The following is a 12,874-nucleotide window of genomic DNA, read 5'->3' as shown; positions in this document are numbered from 1 at the left end:
CTTTCCCCAACCTCTCTCTCCTAGATGGCAAGTGATCCAAATATATGTTAAATATGTGCAATTCTTCTACACATATTTCCACAATTTTCATGCTACATAAGAAAAATATCAAAAAGGAAAAAAAATTAGAACGAAAACAAAATGCAAGTAAAAAAGAGTGAAAATATTATATTGTGATCCACATTCAGCTCCCATAGTCCTCTCTCTGGGTGCAGATGACTTTTTTCAACACAATACCCCTGGAACTGACCTGAATCACCTCATTGTTGAAAAGAGCCACATTTGTCAAAATTGATCATCATATAATCTTGCTGTTGCTTTGTAATTCTCCTGGTTCTGCTCATTTCACTTAGGATTAGTTCAAGTCTCTCTAGGACTCTCTGAAATCATCCTGTTGATTGTTTTTTATAGAACAATAATATTCCATAACATTCATATACCGTAACATATTCAGCCACTCTCCAACTGATGGGCATCCACTCAGTTTCCAGTTCCTTGCCACTCCAAAAAGGGTTGCTACATTTTTGTACATATGGATCCTTTTTCTTTTTTATGATATTTGTGGGATAAGACTCAGGAGAGACACTGCTTGATCAAAATATGCAGTTTGATAGCCTTTTGGGCATAGTTCCAAATTGTTCTCCAGAATAGATGTATCAGCACCAACTATGCATTAGTGTCCCAGTTTTCCTACATCCCTTCCACCATTTGACATTATTTTTCCTGTCATCTTATCATGGGTTTTTTTTTTTTTTTTTTTTTTTTTTAGCAAAGATATTAGAATGGTGATATTAGAGTGGTTTGCCATTTCTTTTTCCAGTGAATTAAGGCAAACAGACTAGTCTATAGTCACTAGTAACTAAGGCTAGATTTGAACTCAGGTCTTCCTGACTCCAGGCCCAGCAGTATATCCACTGAAGCTTTCTTAATCAATAACCACTACATAATTTATGCTCACAGTTACAAGTTCTTTGTTTGGGGATAAACAAAATAAATGCACTGTTTTAAAGAAGTTGATAGAAAATGAGACTGAGAGAACTAGAAATGATAAAAGAAACTTAGACTAGCTATATATTTAGACAGAGGCATAACGTTTTATCTAGTAAGCACTTAAGACTTTTCAAAGTTTAATTTAATTTATTTTGGAGAAAAAATATTTAAATTCTCCTATCAGAACCAGAAACATAAACAGTATTGGCACACGCAATATCTACAACTGTTCAACCTTTAAAAACTGAACTGGACCACAAAATTGGATTTCAGTGATTTCCCATCTTCTTTTTTCCACAAAAAAGATATCCTATTCTTCAGACAACTTTCTTCAAAATCTTCATTTTTCTGTAATCAATTGGAAATACATTTGTCAGTCTTTTATACAGTTTATAGAATTTATGACTAATGTTTAATGAGCAAGATGTACCCCAACATGGGAAGTTGCTTCCTGAAATAAAACCTGGCACTCTTAGTAACCCAAGGAATGAATTATTACTCTCACATACTCTTAGTCAGTAACTTGGAGAGTCGAAAAACCTATAACACTCCACATAGCACCATGAACCCAACAGGAAATCAATATGAACTGAAATGGCTGAATAAATGTTGTCACAATGATCACCATGTAAAAACAGGTTACTCAAAAATTAAATTGTTTTGAAAATCTTTCTCAATTCAAGTGAACAATTAATAACAATCCTGTGAGGTGGGTACTATAGGTAATACCATCCCCATTTTACAAATGAGAAAACAGGCTCATGGAGGTTCAGTAACTTGCCCTTAGTCTCACCATTAGTTATGTTAGTGTTAGATTTGAACCCAGATCTTCCTGACTCTGAGATCAGAATCTTCACTCCCCTATAGCTGTATTACAGTAGGTTATGCTAGCTGATTGCAAGCTCTGATGAGTACTGAATTAGAAAGATTCAACTATAGTGCCACTGACAAGGCCGAGAACCCATGAAACATGCAAAAATTTTAAAATGGCTTTTGGTTCTTATGGCTCTCTTATGCTTTCATTAAAGACATAAACAACAGAAAAGGAATTATTACAAATATTAACTGCTTTACTTTTGGCACTTTAAATGAGATCTTTACCAATGATAGAAGAGTCAATAGTTTACATTTTCACTGTAAATATAACTAAAAGACTTAAAGAAGTTCTTGTCACATAGTAAGATGTCTAACAATTTCTCCTCTAAAAAGTACGTAAAAGAGCTAGTCTAAGTGATTTCACTGTGGCTACAAAGTCCACAAGAAGCCTGGGACAGTAGGTTACCTCCCCTGCAGTTTTCATGATAAGTAAAAGACAAATAATAATAACCAATATTAAGGAAATAACTGCTAGAAGGCAGAGAAGAGGCAGCCACTCAGATGAACTCTCCCAACGCACCCCTGCAAACAACTTTAAAATAACACCTCAAGTTGAATTTTGGAGTGTCAGGAGCAACAAAAGATCAGATGAAACATTTCTCTCGCCTAAGACAAGTAGGAAGTCCACAGGAGAGGTCTGTGGCATGAGAGTGGAAGTCAGCCCAGAATGTAGCAGTAACCTCAGCTGTGAGCCTTGCAGGTGACTGCAACAGCAACAAACGGCTACAGGAACTCTCATCCCAGAGATAAGGGAGCCAGATCAGAAAGAGATTACAGAGGATCTTCTGCTGGCACTGGATGCACCTGATACTGACTGGATAACTCGATTACCCATAGGCAGTGATGGGTCACAATTCCAAGAAGGAGAGAATGCTTGTGGTCTTTTACAAGGGAACAAGGAACCTGGTTACAGTTCCAAAGCAGAAGAAACATCACTAGAATTTGTGACTGCAGGGAGCAGGGGCTCTTCCTGGGTGAAGACCAAAATATAAACCAGGAGAAGGACCACATCTCTCCCTGAATCATATCACTTTGGAAACACTAAAAACTTGCAGAACCCCAGGATTAGCTCTGAAAACAGCAGTACAAAAAAGTCTGAAGTTTAGGACAGGACCTCCCTACCCCAGGTAAGTAGATCTCAACTTTAATATAAACAGGGAAGATTAAGACATAAATTCAGAAGAAGACATCAATATGAAAACAGCTATAAAGCAAGTCTCAAAGAAAAATGCTAATTGGAGCCAGGTGTTAAGAACCATCCCTAACTTCGCTGTAAGGGGCTGGTCAATTCTCCAAAAGCCTCCACAACTGTGGGTCATAACATCTGAAGGAGTTGCAAAGCAGCCTTTATTAACACAGGCGTTGCTTGTGGACTGGAAAAATAAATTGGAGGCAGAGGGAAGAGGAGAAAGGTCAGACAATGCAACGACCTCTCAGGGGGGAAGTCAGAGGAACAGTGGGAAGGTCTCAGTCTTTTTGAATCACCATCATCTTCTCACAAGAAGAAAAGAAAAGGTCTACCAGAGGCAAAGCAAAGTTACATATTGTGTTCCCAACACCCAAGAATAACAAAAATTCCTTTGAACAGTTAATAAAAGTGAGGAGTTGTAAAGGAAAAATGGGGGAGGGAAGGAAATGAGAATGATGTTTAGAAAATTATGAAAAAATAACCACTTTGCTAAAGAAGCACAAAAATACTGAAGAAAATAATACCTTAAAAAACAGAATTGCTCTAATGATTAAAAAAAAAAAAAAGGGCATAAAAATAGTAAGGCAATTCCTTACAAAGCAGAATTGGTCAAATAGAAAAATGGGCATAAAAGCTTAAATAAGAAAATAATTCCAAAGAACCAAGCTTTGGGGATAAGAACTCATCATATGACAAAAATTGCTTGGAAAACAATTTGGCAGAAACTAGATAATAAATCCACATCTCACACCAGATACCAAGATAAAGTCAAAATGAGGACATGATTTAGACATTAAGGGGTCATAAGAAAATCAGGGGAGCATGGAATAATTTACCTGTCAGATCTATGAATAAGGGAAGACTTTATGACAAAACAAGAGATAGAACATCATGCAAAATAAAATGGATCATGCTAATTACCTTAAATTTGAAAGTTTTTCCATAAACAAGACCAATGGAACCAGGATTAGAGGGAAAATAGTAAATGTGAGGGGGAAGATTTTTTTTTTTTTTTTTTTTTTTTGCAGCAAGTTTCTATGATAAAGGCCTCATTTCTCAAATTTATATATAACTAAATAAAATCTATAATAATGAGTCATTTCCCAATTGATAAATTATCAGATGATATGAACAGGCAGTTTTCAGAAAAAGGAAGACCAGTGATATTAAGATATAAGATTCTTGTAAGGTTCTTCTGCATATTATTTCCACCTCTTAATCTCTTCTACTTCTGTTATTTCCTACCATTTTTGTTTTTCATCCTGCCCATTTTTGCATGAAACATTCCCTAGTTATGTTAATTTCCTTGAAGAGATCTCTTGCCTTTCCCATTCTATTGTTTTCTTCTATTTCTTTGCACTGCTCATTCTCTCTCTTTGCAATTCTCTAGAATTCTGCATATAGTACATCTTTCCCTTTCTCTTTCCTTCTTAGGTATTGGTAAAATCTGATTAAATAACCATTTTGATTTCTCTTTCAGATTTTTTTAAATTGCTGCCTCCTATACAATATTGTGATCCTCTGTCTGTAATTCTTCAGGCACTCTTCCAAATCTAATTCCTTAAATCTATTCTTCACCTCCACTTCATATTCATAAGGGATGTTTTTTAGGTCAGCCCAAAATAGTCTCATAGTTTTCCCTACTTTTTTTAATTTAAGTCTAAATGTTGCAATTAGAAGTTTATGATTGCCATGTCCCAATTGATAAATGATCTATGCCTAAAGGGCTATAAATTCATGCTTATCTTTTGACCTAACAAACCAAACTAGTAAGTCCTCCATGAACTCAAGCAAAGTGAAATGTACTATATCTAAAATAATAGCAATATCTTGGGATGATCAGTTGTAAATGACTTTGCTATTCTCAGATGTACAATGATCCACAACTACTCTAAAGGACTTATGATGAGAAATCCTATCCATACCCAGAGAAGGAACTGATTGTATCTGAATATACATTGAAGCACTCTCTTTCTCTCTCTCTCTCTCTTTTTTTTTTTTTTAATGTTATTTTTCTTGAGGGTTGGGTTTTTGTTTTGTTTGTTTGTTTTTTGTTTTTTGTTTTTTTTTAAGGATGGGAGATGTTTTCTTTTACAACATGACTTTATGGTAATGTTTTGTATAACTTCATATATAGTTTTTTATTGAGGGTTGAGGATAAGGGAAAGATTCTGGAACTCAAAAATTTTAAAAACAAATGTAAAAAAATTATTTTAAATGTAACTGGGGAAAAATTAATTTAAAAAAGAAGCTCATAATCAAGCCAGAGTCAGATTCATGTCTTGTTTTAACTGGCTGTATACAGCTTCTCCATCTTTGGCTACAAAGTATATAATCAATCTTATATCCTCTTAGCCACATAGCTTAAGAATATGTTGTAAGCATTATATTGTTTTCCTGTTTATTTCTTTTAATCATATCTATTTTTATTTTGCTTTACTTTGCTATCCTGCTTTTAAAAGTCCACTTGAATAATCATAAATTCTGCTCCAGATCCTCATGTAACTGCATAATTCCTTATAGTTCAATTATAAACAACACATTGTTGAAATCTGCTTTCTAATCTATTCTGCCATCTTCCCCTATTTTATGGGCGAGTTCATCTCAAATATAATCCACAATCATAATCAAGACCATGTATTTACTTATACAGCTAGGTCCCAATTAGTGCAAATGATGAATCCTATGAAGTGATTGCATGTATTTGAATTAAAAATATTTGAAATCATAATTATGTAAAATGTGGATAACTAGTTTTAGCCCAATGGCCACTTCATGTATTCATTAGTTCATTAATTAATGAGGACCTAGCTACACTTTCCTGGCTCCCCACCTTTTGAAGGAGGTCTTTCTTAGATAAATTGGATATACAAGTCCCAGAAGGATTCAAACATAACAACATAGTATTTGGTGAATGCAAGGGCTTATAACCTTCTAGAATAAGGATCCCTGATTTAAAAACTACTGAGGATACTAGAAAATAGCCTCACAGAAAACTATTAAAATGAACATCATGCAGACTGTGCATGGGCTTATATCCCAAAGAGATCTTAAAGAAGGAAAAGGGACCTGTATGTGCAAGAATGTTTGTGGCAGCCCTCTTTGTAGTGGCCAGAAACTGGAAACTGAGTGGATGTCCATCAATTGGAGAATGGCTGAATAAACTGTGGTATATGAATATTATGGAATATTATTGTTCTATAAGAAATGACCAGCAGGATGATTTCAGAAAGGCCTGGAGATGTTTACATGAACTGATGCTGAGTGAAATGAGCAGGACCAGGAGATCACTATATACTTCAACAACAATACTAAATGATGATCAATTCTGATGGATGTGGCCATTTTCAACAATGAGATGAACCGAATCAATTCCAATAGAGCAGTAGTGAATTGAACCAGGTACACCCAGCGAAAGAACTCTGAGAGTTGACTATGAACCACTACATAGAATTCCCAATCCCTCTATTTTTGTCCACCTGCATTTTTTATTTCCTTCACAGGTTAATTGTACACTATTTCAAAATCCGATTCTTTTTGTACAGCAAAATAGCTGTATGTTCATGTATACATGTATTTAACTTATACTTTAACATATTTAACATGTGTTGGTCAACCTGCCATCTGGGGGAGAGGGTAGGAAAAGGAGGGGAAAATTGGAACAAAAGGTTTTGCAACTGTCAATGCTGAAAAATTACCCATGCATATATCTTGTAAATAAAAAGCTATAATAAAAAAAAAGAACATCATGTACTATATACCACAATAAATTCCAAATGGATACATGAACTAGCTATCAAAGTTCATAGCATAAACAAATTAGAGGAATAGGGACCTTTCACAACCATAGACTGAGGAAGAATTCTCGACTAAACAAAAGTCAGAGAGCATTTCAGGAAATAATATGAACAATTTTGATTACATAAAAATAATATTTATAATTATCTCTGATAAAGATCTGGTATCCTTGACATACAGGAAATTATACAAATATTTAAGAAACAGAAGCATTCTTTTAAAAATAGTCAAAAGAGGAATTGATAGTTCTCAAAAGAAAAAAAATGCAAATTGTTAACAAGCATAAATTAACGCTTCCAATAATCAATAATGAGAGAAGACAAACTGAAAACTCTAAGTTTAACTTCAGAATTATCATATTGAGCAATTGTTAGAAAAGAAAAACTAATACACTGTTCCCCCCGCCCCCCAGGCTGAGGTTAAGTGACTTGCCCAGGGTCACACAGCTAGGAAGTAGTTAAGTGTCTGAGACCACATTTGAACTCTGGTCCTCCTGAATTCAGGGCTGGTGCTCTATCCACTGCGCCACCTCAGCTGCCCCACTAATACACTGTTAATGAAACTGCATTCTAGATTACAATTTGTAACTACTTCCTAAAGTTCATTAAACTGGGTCTACCCTTTGAGCCAGTAATAAAGCTCTTAGGTAAATAACCTAGAGATCAAAGAAAAAGGAAAAGGACCCATATATACAAAAATATTTATAGCAGCACTTTTTTGTTGTGACAAAAGATAATGAACCATGTTGGTAACCAAACAGATAAATAAAATATGGCATATAAATATAATGGAATATTAAGGGGTGATTCTGGCAAAAACTGGAAGACATATGAATGTGATGTAAAAAGAAGTGAGCAGAACCAGGAGATAAATTATAAAATGATTATTATAAAGGAAAACAAATGAGAATTATTTAAGAACCATGGTAAAAGAAATGGTCAATCACTCTCTTAAGAAAAGAGATGAACTAGAGGTATAGAATGAGATATACATTTTCAGATATGGATAATTAGTTTTGCTAGATTATATTTGTTATAAGAGAAGTATTATTTGGGAGGTGGGAGGATTATTAAGGGATACTGATGACGAGGGAGGACGCTGAAACTCTCTAAAACTCCATGAAGGTTAGATTCTCCTTGAATTCTGGGCTGTGTAAAGGACCCTGCTCAAAGGAAACAGTATAAACAGCTTCATTCTGTTATCCTGAGAGATGGACACCACCCCCATTGATAACACTCACTATTGATTAAGCTTCCCTTTGAATTAAAGATCAAACCTAGAGACATACATTCAATTCTATTCAAATTCCAGCTCAAGCTGAAACCAGCCTCCATCAAGAGCAAACCCTGATTGTAGCCAAGGCTTCTATTATAAAAAGAGCCAATTTTAAGCTCAGTCCTTGCAGAGGACCTATCATGCCATGCCATACATAGCAGCAACCCTCTGCCCACTGAAATGATATTCTCTTTCAGCGTTACCCTCTCTTTATCTTCCTCACCTATTTCCTTAACAAAATGTTATACCTCTCTATCAGGATTTCTCTACTAGAAACTTTACTTCTCTGATGGGACCTTGCCACTAAGGAATTCAGCCTTTTTATTCATTCATAGCAAAGGCTGACATCCCAATGCCAATAATGAACTTTTAGCAGTCTAGCTTTTTGGGTTCATAAATTCCTTTACAAAGGAAATCTGCTCCGCCAGAAGGGGGTTCCTACAACTCCCTGCCCTGTGCCAAATCCTAAGGGATTTACAGGAGCTAAATCCTTTATTTGGTTCCCTGAACCTGCCACTAACCTCATCATTTAACTCCCTGACACAGAAACTCTATATATCTCATCAGTGAGAGCACATACAATAATACCAAGAATATTTTTTTCCTTCTTCTTGAATAGGGAAACATTTAAATTTGTCAATGTCAGGTTCATAATTTAAAAAAAAATATTTTAAAAACAATATAAAATATGGTAATTTTGATTTTTAACACATTTCCTTAACACATTCAGTAAATAATCTTCTCAAATACTAGCTACTAATGAATTTAAAAGATATGAGCCAGAGAGTGATAGATAAAGAAGCAGCCCCAAATAGAGTGAAAAAAAGAAAATGTATGTGGAAAGTTTTTCTTTATGGTATGTTTTTCATTAGAGTTAAAATTTAGGACTATTAATGATAAGAATATAATGAAATATACAACAATAGTTCATTATTTTATTCAGATGTAAATACACTAATTGAATTTTAAAGTAATTCAGTAATTTAAGAACTGCAGAAAAGAGTATACAACATTAATACATATCATCAATATGTTAAAGAAGAAAGATTCTTGGAACTGGTGCCATAAGATGTGGATTCTAGTTCCAGCTTACCACTTTCTAGTTATGTTATTGAGAACAAAGAACAATTTCTCTGATTCTTAATTTCCTTATCTACAATATAGGAATAATAATATCTGTACTATGTCTATCAAAGAATTATTATGAGGAAAATACATCATACTTTACAATGTCCTTTGGAAGCTGTAGAGTGTTATAGAAATATCAGCTATTACAATTAGCATTTTTTCCTTATGCTATGCCACAGTTCTGTCTCCCTAATTATCCTGACCAAGTCCTAACTCAGTTTCTCTGCTTCAGCTAAAAGCTCAGTCCTGCAAAACCTCCCCTCCCTCTTTACCAGAATATTTGATAAGATAAAAGATCTTATGTTTTAAAATATCAGAATATCATCCTAAGCTACCGGAATGTTGGATACCATTTTATCAAGATGTCTCTCCCCCCATGTCTCCCCTCACCCTGTCAGAATTCGATTGTCAGAGTCCCATTCCTGCTCAGCACCCTGACTCTGCCCCCCGCCTCAGTCTACCCCAAGTTTGTGTCACGTCTATGTATATACATTATTGAGAATTCTGATTGTTGGCTGGATTCTTGGTGATAATAGTCTCATTCAGCCCTGGGACCAAACCATAGATTCATTTGGTCCCAGTAAATCTCTCCATTAAATAAATTATTAAATATTCTCTAATCTCTATCTTGCTCAGTTTCTCCAGCATTACAATCATAGTTATTATATAACTAGTTATTATATAATTACTGGATCTAGAAAACAGTGAACTAATAAAAGCTTCACAGTAGTTTTCTAATTACCATGATGGAAGAAAAGGGATCTATACATAAAAAGAGAAAAAAGGTACTTAAGAGATTAGAGTAATTGAAAGTAAGAACACTGGATTTATGGTCAGAAAACCTGGCTTTAATTATTGGTTTTGTAAACGTAAACTGTTATAATTCATCATTTATAAATTCATAACCAGAAATAATCTTAGAGATTATTTAGGACAATTTTCACATTTATAAATGAGGAAAATGGACTTAAAATCCATGAAAACATCTTCAAATCAGTTATCTGTTCCCTTTTGTTCCCCAGAGATATATCTGAAACAGAAAACTTTATTTTTAAAAATTTAGAGCCTACTTTGTAAATTGTCTTGAAAGTTATTTTTTTCTTCATGTATAGAAGAATTACCATCAAATCTTCTCTTCTTATACGGGGTCAATAGTATCTCTGTAAAATATAAGATTTAGAAAGTGGTTAGAGTATTCATATGAACAATCACTTGTTAATTTTACAGAGTAAAATATGTAAAATACATATTTAATGTAGACCTATATTTTATATTGAAAACTTTAGTCAAGTTGTTTTTTTTTGGTTTGTTTTTTGCTGAGGCAAATTGGGGTTAAGTGACTTGCCCAGGGTCACACAGCTAGGAAGTTTTAAGTGTCTGAAGCCAGCTCTGAACTCAAGTTCTCCTGATTTCAGGGCTGGTATTCTATCCACTGTGCCACCTAGCTGCCCCTAAGCAAGTTAAGAATTTTTAAACTATCCAAAGAGACTAAAATTATTCCCCAAGGCTTTATAAAAATCCTTAACTGCTCAGAAATAATTTTTCTTTTCAATAACCTTTTCCCCCTTAACTTTAATGTAATTCATAGTTTAGAAGCTAAATCCAGTCTAAAAATTTTATCATAAACACAATTAAAAGCTGCTGAATTACTTTTGTTAAAGATAAGTGATTTCCTTAGGTCACTTTTATATCTATCTTCAGCTTCCAGAATGACTTTGTGGCGATCACATTGGAATGGGCAAGAGTGCAAGAGCTTGCTAAAATTTCTGCTATTCAAGGATTTTCCTACTTCTATGCAACCTAAAAAAAAATGATATACAGATGTTATAAAATAGCTAATTACAAATCTGAATGTAAAATATTATCATTAGGATAGTAACTATAGCCCAATCAGATACTTATGTTTATTATCAAGTGAATATGACCATATGTTATGTTTGTAGATAATTACCAACATTTACTGAATACTTATTACATGCCTATAGCTGTGGAGAGATGCATAATAAATATAAAATAATTATAGCCATCTAGAATCTAGTTGGGAAAATAAAGCAAACAGACATCAAACAGCCAGAATCCAAATGAGTGCTAAATTCTCATAGTAACTAAAAGATTGGAGTAGCAGAAAGGCAAGAATTAAAAGAATATATTTTATATATGGCATTTTTTGGAAAGAGAAGAATATTGAATAGTAGGAAATGATTAGAATGAGGTTGGGGATAAGAAAAAATAAGAGAGATCTTGAAAGTCAGAGTTTACTTCTGATGCAAGAGGAATTGGGAAATTTTATGTTCTTAAGTACCAAATAGCATGATAAAAGTGATATTTTAGAAAAATAGTTTGGAATTGATTATGTGATATTGATTAGTTGGGAAAGAAGCAGAAAGACCAATCAGAACTGAAAGAGAATGTAGAGATAATCTATTCCAGTCTCTTCATTTTATAAATAAAGAACCTGGAGACTGAAAAAGGAAAATAACTTGCCTAATTATCAATTATCAATAACTACTTGAGAAAGTGTTTAAGCTATTTAACAATTACAAAAATTCAAAATAACTATAATCACTAAAATAGTAAAAACCTTTATAAACAGCAAAATTCAATGCTTTTTATGACAATGGTATAGTGAAAGATGGGCAATGGATTTAGATTTCACTATTCCAAATTCAAATTCAATGTTGGTTAATACCATAGGAAAATAGCTGCTGGAAGTGAATTGATACAATCTTTTTGCAAAATTACTTCGAATTATATGGTGAGATTTATAAATGTGATTTAGCAATTACATTGAAGATCTACACTAAAACTGCTACTGATGGGGAAGGAGAATTATTTGTATGGAAATATTTTTTGAAACATTATTTGTTTTAGTAAAAAAAACTGGAAATGAGTAAGATTCAGTACAACTGGAGAATGTTTTTTAAAATTGTAATATACTAAATGAAACAATATTTGTAAAGCACTATACATAACATAATAGGGCTTAATAAATATTTCCTTTCTTCCTTATTTTCTACATGAATAAAATGAAATAATGTTATACCATAAAAAATAAAAGTTTGAAGAACATTAAAAAATGTAGAAAACACGTAAAGTGATGCACAGGTAAAAGAAGAATAAAAAGAATAATATCTACTGATTACAAATAAGTAAAAAACAGAAGAAAATATGGAAATATATTTAAATAGAAAGGAAAATGGTGTATGTAAACAAAAAGGCTAATTGTTACTTTTAAAAGTAAATTTATGTCATTTGGTAAACAAAATGTGAACAAAAGGAACCTTTTATTATACCCTGTTTCTGTTCTTATTATTGTTTTGTATTTTTGAAGATTGGTACCTGCTGAGGATTGTCAGTTTTAGGATGGAAATTACTTTCATAGAAAAAATGAAAATAAAGGTCTAGAGTGAAATGAGTCAGGATATAAATTTGAGAGCTGTGAACATGCTAGTTCTATAGAGTTGAAATAGTGAAAGCAAATGAGCTCATCTAGTGACAATATATTGAGAAGTGTCACTAAAGTCAAGGAAGAGTTCCACATAAGTATTAGATTAGCTAGATGTTGAGAGATCCCTTCCAATTCTGTGATTCTGAATTTGTGAGTTTAAAGTAGGAGGG

General features: G+C 33.4%; 1 protein-coding gene across 4 annotated transcripts in view; it reads right to left on the bottom strand.

Annotated features, from left to right (window-relative positions):
* Positions 1-1,117: 1,117 nt before the first annotated feature.
* The window catches only part of TERB1 (telomere repeat binding bouquet formation protein 1), a 53,288-nt gene continuing 41,531 nt past the window's right edge, over positions 1,118-12,874 (bottom strand). For 3 of the 4 annotated variants that reach the window (XM_074286535.1, XM_074286536.1, XM_074286537.1), the window contains exons 16-17: positions 10,907-11,056; positions 10,266-10,416 (exon numbers count right to left, since the gene is read on the bottom strand). In XM_074286535.1, the coding sequence (XP_074142636.1) occupies positions 10,316-10,416; positions 10,907-11,056 (251 nt within the window). In that variant the 3' untranslated portion in view covers positions 10,266-10,315. Of the gene's footprint in view, positions 1,339-10,265; positions 10,417-10,906; positions 11,057-12,874 lie in introns of those variants that run through there. The other variant, XM_074286538.1, reaches the window with a different exon arrangement.

The sequence above is a fragment of the Sminthopsis crassicaudata genome, chromosome 2, assembly GCF_048593235.1.
Source record: "Sminthopsis crassicaudata isolate SCR6 chromosome 2, ASM4859323v1, whole genome shotgun sequence".
In the NCBI taxonomy this organism is placed as follows: domain Eukaryota; kingdom Metazoa; phylum Chordata; class Mammalia; order Dasyuromorphia; family Dasyuridae; genus Sminthopsis; species Sminthopsis crassicaudata.
Note: the sequence above shows the minus strand (reverse complement) of the source record. Positions and strands in the feature narration are given on the sequence as shown.